The following is an 11,022-nucleotide window of genomic DNA, read 5'->3' as shown; positions in this document are numbered from 1 at the left end:
TGTTACCTTTATTATCTCTAACCTTTGTTTTTTGCTTTACATTCAGGTTCCCAATGAACTATTGTTTGAAACAATGGACAAGACTTTGCATTTAATGGAAATGGGATTCTCTAACGATGAAATTTCATTGGCAATTGAGAAGATAGGTGAGCAACTTAGGCACTTATGTGTTCAATCCATGACGACTATTATATGTTTGAAGAAACAATACAGACATCAAACATATCTTGGTAATGCAGTTAGGGGTGATTATGATAATTTTAAGGTGAAAAATTATATCATTTGTTTTGCAGCCCGTCCTGTTGCACTGATAAATAATCTATTTTACGCCTCTTCAGGTACAAAAGGTCGGATGTCTGACCTTGCTGAGTCCATTGTTACTGGTGAATTTCCTAGTGACCGTGAAGATATAGAAAAGGTATGTTCATTCTAATATTTCGAAGTAATATTTTCTCGCCCTCAAATAATTCACCAAAACCATCTCATTCCCTTCTATTAATTGAACTAAGATATTGTTGGAGTTTTACTTAGTGATATTTGGTGTCACTGTAGAAAGTTTCAGCGGCTCCTGCAGTGAATCGTACATGTCTTTCAAAGAGTTGGAGATTTANGTGGTGCTTTGAACTTTGGCTGTTGATTTTCTTTTCAATGTGTTATTCGTACTGTATGTCCTTTTGTTGGTTCGCCTTAGTAGATTCCAGTTTCCACTACCTGTCTTTTGTCTTCATTCTGTATATTTCATGTTGTTGTTACCTTTATTATCTCTAACCTTTGTTTTTTGCTTTACATTCAGGTTCCCAATGAACTATTGTTTGAAACAATGGACAAGACTTTGCATTTAATGGAAATGGGATTCTCTAACGATGAAATTTCATTGGCAATTGAGAAGATAGGTGAGCAACTTAGGCACTTATGTGTTCAATCCATGACGACTATTATATGTTTGAAGAAACAATACAGACATCAAACATATCTTGGTAATGCAGTTAGGGGTGATTATGATAATTTTAAGGTGAAAAATTATATCATTTGTTTTGCAGCCCGTCCTGTTGCACTGATAAATAATCTATTTTACGCCTCTTCAGGTACAAAAGGTCGGATGTCTGACCTTGCTGAGTCCATTGTTACTGGTGAATTTCCTAGTGACCGTGAAGATATAGAAAAGGTATGTTCATTCTAATATTTCGAAGTAATATTTTCTCGCCCTCAAATAATTCACCAAAACCATCTCATTCCCTTCTATTAATTGAACTAAGATATTGTTGGAGTTTTACTTAGTGATATTTGGTGTCACTGTAGAAAGTTTCAGCGGCTCCTGCAGTGAATCGTACATGTCTTTCAAAGAGTTGGAGATTTATTGGTGTTGATGGGGGTTCGTCGACTGGCACTGCTAATATAAAACCAGATCCTGGTATTGACTCTTATCCTTTCCCTGCCACTGCCAATGCGGGAGAGACCTCAAAGGGTAAACGACCAAAAGATGAGGATGAGAATGAGAATGCCTACCCCGATGAATGCACTGACTACGATGACAGAGGGAAACGGTTAAGACCCGAATATATGGGAGACTCAAGCTCGTTTATGGAAATCCCATGGATGCAAGATGAGTCAAAAGAGGACACATATGAATTTCCTAGAGTAATGCAGCCACGTTTGTCCCAGAGTCTTGGCCCAAATGTAGCCAAACGACCTTATTTCTTCTATGGAAACTTAGGTGAATTATCTCCTGGCTGGTGGTCGAAGATCTCGTCTTTCATGTTTGGAATTCACCCAGAACATGTAGATACTCGGTTGTGTTCGCCCCTCCGTAGGACAGAAGGGTACCTGCACAATCTTCCCATTCAAAACCGGTTCAATATCCTCCCAAAACCTCGGTTGACTATACAAGATGCTATGCCACTAATGAAGAGTTGGTGGCCACAATGGGATATCAGAAAGCATCTGAATGGCGGCTCGTGTACTAGGACAAAAGATGTAACTCTTCTCTGTGAACGAATTGGACGCCGTATAGCTGAATGCAGGGGAAAGCCTACTCAACAAGACCAGACTCTAATACTTCGACATTGTCACACCTCAAATCTCATATGGATTGCTCCAAACATCCTCTCACCTGTGGAACCTGATCATATGGAGTGCATTATGGGATATCCAGCAAACCACACAAACATCGGTGGTGGAAGATTGGCGGAAAGATTAAAGTTGTTTGATTACTGCTTCCAAACAGACACATTGGGCTACCATCTCTCTGTACTCAAGGCTATGTTTCCTGAAGGATTAACAGTTTTATCACTCTTTAGCGGGATTGGTGGTGCAGAAATTGCGTTGAACCGTCTTGGAATCCATCTAAAAGGCGTAGTCTCGGTAGAGTCCTGTGGATTGAGCCGTAACATACTGAAAAGATGGTGGCAGACTTCAGGACAAACCGGAGAGCTTGTACAGATTGAAGACATCAAGAACTTAACGACAAACAAGCTGGAGAATTTGGTGCAGAGGTTTGAGGGATTTGACTTTATCATTTGCCAGAACCCATCAACACCTCCTGATCTCTCTAAAGAAACCTCAAGAAGAGAAGCTTCTGAGTTTGATTACTCGTTGTTCAATGAGTTTGTCCGTATCTTGAAACGTGTGAGAGATATGATGGAGTTAAGTTGATGACTTGTCTGCATCTTTCTTTTCTAAAGACTTCCATGGTTTGAATCTATTAGAGAACTGTTCTTTTGTAAAAAAAAAAACGATGCTTAAATGTTCTTCCATAATCCGCATAGAACGTGGGTTTGTTCTTTTTATTTTATAGCTATGCTACTTTTTGGAGAGATAAGCAGTGAATCATGTATGTCAATGTTGTATTCTGCTCACATTTATGTAATATATTAGCCCTTTTTCTGAATTCGCTTTGAGTTGCGCAATGTTAGTTTCTTGCAATTATACTCTCTTTTTTTGTGTGTGCAAATCATATTCATTCTCAGTCGAAAGGGTTATTTTTAGACTCATTTGGTCAAACTAAATTGTTTATGATCGGAAGTGTCTAATATATATAATATAAACTATAATCGAAACCAGAGTCGATCAACTTTATGAATTGACTTGAAGTAGATAACCATTTGAATGATTGCATACCAAAATTATCAATGTTTGGTCACAGACGCTAGTCGATGAAGTCTTTTATTAAAGCCAACTTAGTTGCATTATTACCCTACAAGCCTTGAACCAAAGAGATAGAGAGAGAGCGAAAGAGCACAAAGGGAGCCTGCAACCAGACTGCATCAGGATCTCTGGCTAACCTTGCCTCCTGTCAGCTTTGCCGACTCAAACAACATATGATTGATAAGTCCCCGCGCAGCACTGCCAAATACCATATCAGAGAATTTTGAGTCATTTCAAACTTACATTTATATATCCAAGAGTATTTTGTAGTAATATGATCTCGAGCAGCTGTGTGTGTGTGTGTGTTTGTGTGAAACATCATCTTTTTGCAATACATGCCTCAACGAACAAGTTGTACATTTGATCTAATCAGTAATCACAAGGTTCTCTACTAGTATATAACATTCACCAAAGATTGGAGAAAAACAAAAAAAACTTACTCATCTTTAAGCTTCTGAATCTTCTCAGGGTCTGTCTCATTCATATATTTCTTAAACTGTTGCCTCACCATACCAACCACTAGCTCAGTGTTGTGTTGCTGCATAACACAAACGAGTAAACAGAACAAAGTTCAGCTCCTATATCTCCTCCAATAAGAAAAGCACAAATCTCTTTCTCGTGGAATCAAAACACAAGTGCTGATAATATATCAGTCTCGACCTTTGGTGGTTGCATCATATCAAACTGTATTCTTGTATAAAGACCTCAAGTGGGTCAAGAGAATCAACTCTAAAAAGTGTCAATAGACGCGAGTTCTTGGGCGTAGCCTCAAAGACAAAGTATCCTGACTGGCTGACTCTAAACTAAAAATTCTCTACCTTTCTGCTCTGAGTTACTAGAGACTAAAAAGACAAAACATCAGGTAAAGAACAGTGATAGATTTCAACCGGCATCTATATAAACTCGATTTAGTTTCAAAGCCCTAAAAATGAAATCATTGTATCCAAAACACTATGCTACAAACAAGAATGGCAATCAAAACCAAACACAATCCCATTGAAAACAACATAGTATCTCTGAGTCTGACAAAGCAGGTTCATATTTAGTTGTAAATCTCACCTGCTTACCAATAAATTTAGCTCTACGAAGACACTCTCGGTACAACTGCCCATTAAAAAAAGAGACGAATAGATCAGTGAAATAGCAACAAAGAAAGAAAAAAAAACAAATCACAGGTTAAAAATGAGGACATTGGTACTGACCCTAACCACATTGTTAGCGAGTTCAGGAGGCAGAGAAGTTTGCAGAGACGGCATTTTCACAAAGAGATCTCTTGAGCTTCTTTAATCACAGTATCTTTTCCTATCACGTTAACACAAAATATCGCAACTATGGATCAGAAGAGTCGATGAAATACACACAATTGAAAACCCTAAAACCCCTTAAGCTACAATCCGGCAGCCATTAAAATACCAAATCTGATACTCAGTTAGGATCGTAAACACGAAATGGAGAAGGCAAAGATATTGGATTAAAGAGAGGAAATAGATAAAAGCATCAATACAACAAGATCAAACCATATAGAGAGCGAAAGGAAAGAGATAGAAAGACAACAAGATCGAGACTTACCGGAGAACAGACCGGACGGCAAAATTTCGAGCTTGAGAGAGACGGAGACAAGCACTCAGTTTCAACGGTGACTGCTTCCTCCGGTTTAAGACTTCAGGTAAAAACTTACATAAACGACATCCTTACGTTTTTATTTACAAAAGGCCCAAACAAATAAAGGCCCATTTATATATTCCAAGTAAAATATTTGAAACAATCTCATCCGTCCATTGTTCGCGTTAATAACCGTAGATGTAATCAGAGGGTAATAAAATATCCTACGTGGATATACTCATCCGTAGCATTTCCCGCCAAAACTAATATATAGCTTCAGACCCCTACTAGCCCTCTAACTCTAAACATCGAAAACTGGAATCGTCACTTTAATTCGAAAAAACCCTAATTCTCTCTCACTTCGTCTCCCCCAAAAAAAAAAAAAAGTTGCTATGGACTATGGTGATCTCGCTTCCGGCTCCGGTTCAGGTCCTAATTTCTTCTCCATATAGCTAAATTCTGAATCTTTTCTATGTATTCGATCCCAATTTCTAGGGTTTTATCCTAAGTCTCTGTCCCCTTTGTTCTGTAACTTTCCATTGTTGGGTTATGTCTGTTCGCATATATAAGAGTCGTTTGTTTCACTGCTTATTATGTGTTCTTAAGTGACGCTGAACTGTATAGTGATACTCTTAACATTGTTGCATCATGGTGATTTTTAGATGTGAAAAAGAAACGAAAGCTGGAAGATTCTGTTGATGATGAGGTTGATTCTTCTTCTCCGCTGGAGGAAGAGAGACGTCGTTATAGATCTATGGCCAAAGTTGCTATGGGGTTAATCCTTCAGTTCAGAACTCATTCATTGCTGAGTCGATCCATACCGTCTGCCCGGAGTTCTCTCTCGACACATCTAAACTCAAGAGCGCGGTTCTAGAGATGCATGAAGAAGGTAAAGAGAAGGTCAAGAAAATGCTGAATGATGGAGAAGGGAAACTAACACTCTGTTATGAATGGTTTGTACTTGGGGATTGGACAAGTGATGCCATTGATGGACCTATTTTGAACGAGGATTTCATCGGTATCAGCGCCTATTTCGCTGATGAGAACTGGAAGATGAATAAATGGGTGTTGGGGTACCATCCTCGTGCGTCTCTGCGTGTGAAGGACATTTATGTTGATTCTATTAAGAATGTTATCTTGGATTATGGGATTGAGAGCAAGGTCTCGACTCTTCTTATGCCTAACTATAGTGATCTTGGTGTTGAAGCGTTCGATGATTTTAGGAGATGGATTGAAGAGAGAGGGAAGAGTGAGATCCATCCTCGAGTTTTCCTCATCTATTGCTGTTCTGACATTTTCCGGTTAATGGTTGATGATGTTTTCAAGGACATTAGCATATGGCTGAGGGATCGTGTTCGGATGTTGTTTCGTTGGGGAAGAATGGCACCGAAGAATTGGGATGTGACGTTGTGTAATCTGCAAAAAGCTGTGAATGTTTTCGAAGAGGATGAGGATTACGAGAATTGTGAACAACCAACTGATGAGGAATGGATAACGATTAAAACTTTTTGCAAACTCGCGGGTTGCATTTACAAAGTTGCAAAGGAGCTTTTTGATGGAGAGTATCCAACGTCTAATGTCTACTTCCACCTTCTTGCGGAGCTGAAGTTTATGCTGAAGGAAGAGCTTAAGAACGGTGGTAGTGATTACTTCCTCAGCAAAGCAAAGGTGATATTGGAGAGGTTTGTTAAGTACTGGAATGATATGTTCCTTGTTTTGGCAACTGCTTCTGTTTTAGACCCTCGTTTCAAGACGAAGTATCTTGAGTTTTACTGCTCAAAGAAGGAACTCAATGAGGAAGGCTCAAAAGCTGAAACTGTTTTGGACTATTTACGCAATCTATATGCTCGATATGCAGCTGGTGATATCAGTCCACTACCAAAATGTCCGGATGCTTCAGTGAAGCCAAAATCCCTGAGTTTGTTTAAGTTTCTCTTCGGCGTAGAAGCAGAAGAAGAAGAGGAAGAAAAAGAGGATGAAAAAGAGGAGGAGAAGAAGCCTAATGGATACAAGGACTTTGTTTTGTTTCAAGAATTTCTCAAGTTTGAAGGATCTTCAAGGGAGTTTCAAGAATCAGAACTTGATTCTTATCTCAAAGAACCAATTATGGAGTGGAAAAAAGAGTTCAATGCACTAGACTGGTGGAGAGAAAAGAACGCAAAGTACCCGATCCTCTCTAGAGTAGCTCGTGACATCCTCTCCATTCCAATCTCTCGTGGCACATCGCACCGTGCTTATGTTGCTGACAAGAGAGAGTGTCCTGAGTTTATTGTCTCCATGGAGGATAAACTTGTGAACGCCATAATGTGCAGCGAGAGCTGGCCACGATTTTGATATGGCCAATATTGGTAAGAACATTAAATGCTATGCCCTTGATGAATACTCAATACCACTGTTATTCAGTAAGTAGATTAGATGTGAAGTTTCTTGACCAAATCCTTGTTATGGGTCACCAAAGTAAAGGTTCGAACCTGAGTTTCATGTTGCGTGTTCCTTGATCTTTTCTAATGAGAACTATGCTTTATCATTTCAGGCTATGTTAATTTCGTGGAATGGCTCCTCGCATTTGACCTTTCACTCAGTCGGTCCTTTGTTTCAAAGACTATTTTTCTTCGCATGTGACTTCTCTGTCCTTTTGTTTCAAAGACTATTATTATGAAAGATTGATTAGATTTGAACTTGATGTTGTTGGGTTTGGTGTTTTTGTCTTATTGGATTTGATGACCTCTAAGCTCTAATCAAAATCACATGTATAATCGATAACCTATTATTATTGTTGGGTATTGGTTTTTTGGTATTATTTGTCAACATCTTATCCTAAGAAATTTAGTAATGTTATTGCTTTTGGTAAAAAAAAAAACTCACCGGCAAATAAAAGGAAACGCTGTCGTTTGTTCACTTATGAACCTATTATATTGGGCTAAACGCTGTCGTTTCCCCATTTCCCACCTTTTCTTCCTCGAGATCAAAAAAATCACCGAAGAGACGATGATGATGATTACTGATCTTCCACACGATTTGGAATCGGAAATACTCTCTAGGGTTCCGGCGAAGTCTTTAGCGAAATTGAAGACTACTTGTAAACGATGGTACGCTTTGTTCAGAGATCCGAGATTCGTAAAACAGAACTTGGATAAAGCCGCGAGGGAAATGATCTTACTGATGAATCGTAGGGTTCACTCAATCAGCGTCAATCTCAATGGGATTCGCAACAGCGTTGATCCATCTGTGGAGGTTTCAGGCAAACTCAGCAGGGTGAAGGATTTGAAAATATTTAACATCTTTCACTGCGACGGTTTGTTATTATGCACCACAAATGAGAACACTCGGCTCGTTGTTTGGAACCCCTGTACCGGTCAAACCAGGTCGATCAAACCCAGGAATCGTTACCGGCATAACGGTTCCTATACTCTCGGATATGTAAACAGCAAATCTTCTTGCAACAGCCATAACTACAAAATCTTGAGGATTTGCCGTTACTACGACCACGATCAGAAACTCCGGGTTGAGTTTGAGATCTTTGATTTTGGCTCTGCTTCTTGGAAGGTTATCGATGATGGCATCACCTGTGATATATTTTATTTTGGCGTGTCTTTGAATGGAAACACTTACTGGGTTGGTGAAGAGAAAGAAACAGATTTGTTCTTGATGAGTTTTGATTTCACAGCAGAGAGACTTGTGCGTCTTCCTCTTTCGTATCAGAGTTTTGATTACGATGATATCGCGGTTCTATCATCTGTTAGAGAAGAAAAGATCTCCTTGTTGAAGCAGAATTTTCATATGCTTTCAACAGAGATAAAGATATGGGTGACCAATAAGTTTGATGAGGCCAAAGACTTGTCATGGAGGCAGTTTTTAGTGATTGATTTTTAGTAAATTCATGTTACCAACTCGGATGAGTGTGCTAAGTTTCTTGTTGGACGAGGAGAATAAAGTGGCAGTGTGTGGTAATAGAGACATGGAAGATGAAGATAAGACCAGAGTCTACATTGTTGGGGTGGATTTGTATAAAGAAGTCTACAAAGACGTTACAAAGGAATTGATCATTAAGTGGCCACGTCTCGTCAGTTATGTTCCAAGTTTGGTTAACATTTAGAAAAACACACACCCCAAAGGCAAAAAGAAAACGAAAGCAAAGAAGGTAAACTCAAATGTATTACCTTAGTTGAATTGGATTCTTATAACAGAGCATTTCTGATATAGAGAAATTAAAACTAAAGCATATGAGCCTCTATGATTCATTCCCTGTTTTTCACTCTTACAATATAATTGCTTACTACATAGCACATAAAGATAGTGTTCTTGTCATGCAAACCTGAGAGCTTTAGATATGTACATATCGTTACTGTATCTGGTTTCGGGTTAGCATTCTCTTTAAATTGATCTCTATTTGTGATTTGTTATACAGTCACGGACTGGAGGCCAATTAACTTCGTAAGGAGCCTTAACGCATTCCAAGTGAAACTCAAAGCCAACGCATATCCAAATTTGTAGTGAAGTAATGGAAGATTGAATCACTTCAACATATGTTAAGAGCTCTGTAAGTCTTACTTCGGCTATGAAAAGTAAATCAAATACAATACGGAAGAATATAGTGAAAGAATGACAGAGATCACAATGCATAAATGAAAGTTTCTACTGAATGAATCTCATTCAGATCATTTGACTTTGAGGATACATTCCCTAATCAGATCAATGCGAAAGAATATAGTGAAAACACCCACATTCACCGCTATGGAATATGCTTTAAGGTTTCTAACAGAATGACAGAGATCACAATGCATGCATAAATGAAAGTTTCTACTGAATGAATCTCAATTTTAAAGACAAAAACAAAAAGTCTACTCTGAGAAGTTTGAAATCTGTTTCTTGTAGCATTAATGTCACGTCTTGTGACTAACTCGTCCTTGGTTCTGAAGAATCCACAGTGCACTTCCTTTAGTAATTTCAGAACATTGGTCAATTCTAGTGAAATCATGGAGTTTCTAGTTCTTAGGAAAGATTTTCAGTTATTGACATGATTTATCTTACAGATATAATAATAGTCTTCATCGAGTAAACCCTTTGAGCTGAGAATCCGGGAGAACTAATAAAAGAAATTGCTAGAGAGAGACAAACACAAATCAAGCAATTTGAGAAACCAAGCGCGAGAAAGCCCTAAACTAGATCAGCAAGAAATTGACTATTGTACCCTCTCTCTATATACAAATTTTTAAACCTAATTTCTATTGCAGTCGTGTCGCTGTCTTCACTCAGGTATTCATACGAGAAATCATAAGATACATAAACTATGGTGTTGGCTGATCTTCCACTTGAGCTGTGCGATGCAGGCCGTATTGTCTTCGTATATGACCGTTGCTTTCTTATCGTCGATCATGCCACAATCTGTCCTGATATGTTGAGTCATTGACCTCAACCAAACACACTCACGTCCGGCTTCATGAATTGCTAAGATCTCCGCATGATTAGACGAAGTGGCCACAATACTTTGCTTCATAGAGCGCCACGAGATTGCTGTACCACCGTGTGTAAAAACATAACCGGTTTGAGACCTTGAGTTGTGTGGATCCAATAAGTAACCTACATCAACAAGACCAACTAAACCTTCTTTGTTATAGTTAGTATAAAACAAACCCAAATCTGTCGTTTCTTGTAGGTAACGCAATATATGTTTGATACCGTTCCAATGCCTTTGGGTCGGACAAGAACTAAATCTTGCTAGGAGGTTCACTGCAAAACTTCTGTCTGGTCTAGTGTGGCTAGCCAAGAACATTAACGCTCCTATAGCACTGAGGTATGGCACTTCAGGACCGAGAAATTCTTTATCGTCCTTCTTTGGACCAAATGGATCTTTATCCAAGTCAAGGCTCCTCACAACCATTGGGCTGGTCAATGGGTGAGCTTGGTCCATATTAAACCTCTTGAGTACCTTTTCAGTATATGCCATTTGATGCACAAGGATTCCATTATCTATGTACTCAAGTTGCAATCCCAAACAGAACTTAGTCTTACATAGGTCTTTCATTTCAAATTCTTTCTTTAGATATTCTACTGTTTGGGCAATTTCACCAGAGGTCCCAAGGATGTTTAAATCATCCACATACACTGCTATTATTATAAACCCTTTGTTTGCAAACTTCTTTATAAATATACATGGACTGATTGGGTCATTCTTATAGCCTTCTTTAGCTAAGTACTCACTTAATCGATTGTACCACATTCGACCACTTTGTTTCAGTCCATAAAGGGATTTGTTCAGCCTTATGCAGTACTGTT

General features: G+C 38.7%; 3 protein-coding genes and 1 pseudogene across 7 annotated transcripts in view; 3 read left to right on the top strand and 1 right to left on the bottom strand.

The window, feature by feature from the left end:
• LOC104767584 (DNA (cytosine-5)-methyltransferase DRM2-like) overlaps window positions 1-2,887 on the top strand; it is a 4,534-nt gene extending 1,647 nt beyond the window's left edge. The window contains exons 2-4 of one of the 3 annotated variants that reach the window (XM_019241595.1): window positions 47-146; window positions 339-418; window positions 1,300-2,887. In XM_019241595.1, the coding sequence (XP_019097140.1) occupies window positions 47-146; window positions 339-418; window positions 1,300-2,652 (1,533 nt within the window). In that variant the 3' untranslated portion in view covers window positions 2,653-2,887. Of the gene's footprint in view, window positions 1-46; window positions 147-338; window positions 419-797; window positions 978-1,085; window positions 1,166-1,299 lie in introns of those variants that run through there. The other 2 variants (XM_019241594.1, XM_019241593.1) reach the window with 2 other exon arrangements.
• On the bottom strand, window positions 3,063-4,822 carry LOC104765575. 3 transcript variants are annotated; one of them, XM_010489301.2, is made up of 5 exons: window positions 4,714-4,822; window positions 4,347-4,446; window positions 4,204-4,248; window positions 3,585-3,682; window positions 3,063-3,342 (listed from the first exon to the last, which is right to left on the bottom strand). In XM_010489301.2, exons 2-5 carry the CDS (start codon window positions 4,398-4,400, stop codon window positions 3,264-3,266), a joined length of 276 nt encoding a protein of 91 aa, XP_010487603.1. In that variant the 5' UTR covers window positions 4,401-4,446; window positions 4,714-4,822; the 3' UTR covers window positions 3,063-3,263. The 3 variants fall into 3 exon arrangements, with proteins under 3 accessions (XP_010487603.1, XP_010487604.1, XP_010487606.1); XM_010489302.2 differs by having other exon boundaries at window positions 4,347-4,440; XM_010489304.2 differs by lacking the exon at window positions 4,714-4,822 and having other exon boundaries at window positions 4,212-4,248; window positions 4,347-4,435.
• Window positions 5,110-7,425, top strand: LOC104765574 (zinc finger BED domain-containing protein RICESLEEPER 1-like). Its single transcript, XM_010489300.2, has 3 exons — window positions 5,110-5,175; window positions 5,409-7,094; window positions 7,280-7,425. Exon 2 carries the CDS (start codon window positions 5,623-5,625, stop codon window positions 7,078-7,080), a length of 1,458 nt encoding a protein of 485 aa, XP_010487602.1. The 5' UTR covers window positions 5,110-5,175; window positions 5,409-5,622; the 3' UTR covers window positions 7,081-7,094; window positions 7,280-7,425.
• Window positions 7,732-8,878, top strand: LOC104767583 (annotated as a pseudogene).

The sequence above is a fragment of the Camelina sativa genome, chromosome 19, assembly GCF_000633955.1.
Source record: "Camelina sativa cultivar DH55 chromosome 19, Cs, whole genome shotgun sequence".
Classification (NCBI taxonomy): Eukaryota; Viridiplantae; Streptophyta; class Magnoliopsida; order Brassicales; family Brassicaceae; genus Camelina; species Camelina sativa.
The sequence above is the reverse complement of the archived record's forward strand: the minus strand, read 5'-3'. Positions and strand labels throughout refer to the sequence as shown.

Bases quoted from the DNA above. Each gene is read 5' to 3' on its own strand.
- LOC104765574 (XM_010489300.2), top strand. From the start codon at position 5,623: ATGCATGAAGAAGGTAAAGAGAAGGTCAAGAAAATGCTGAATGATGGA.
- LOC104765575 (XM_010489301.2), bottom strand. From the start codon at position 4,400: ATGCCGTCTCTGCAAACTTCTCTGCCTCCTGAACTCGCTAACAATGTG. The intron at 4,249-4,346 runs GTCAGTACCAAT...TTTAATGGGCAG, and splicing joins TCGCTAACAATGTGGTTAGG to TTGTACCGAGAGTGTCTTCG. The intron at 3,343-3,584 runs GTAAGTTTTTTT...GGTATTTGGCAG, and splicing joins ATTCAGAAGCTTAAAGATGA to TGCTGCGCGGGGACTTATCA.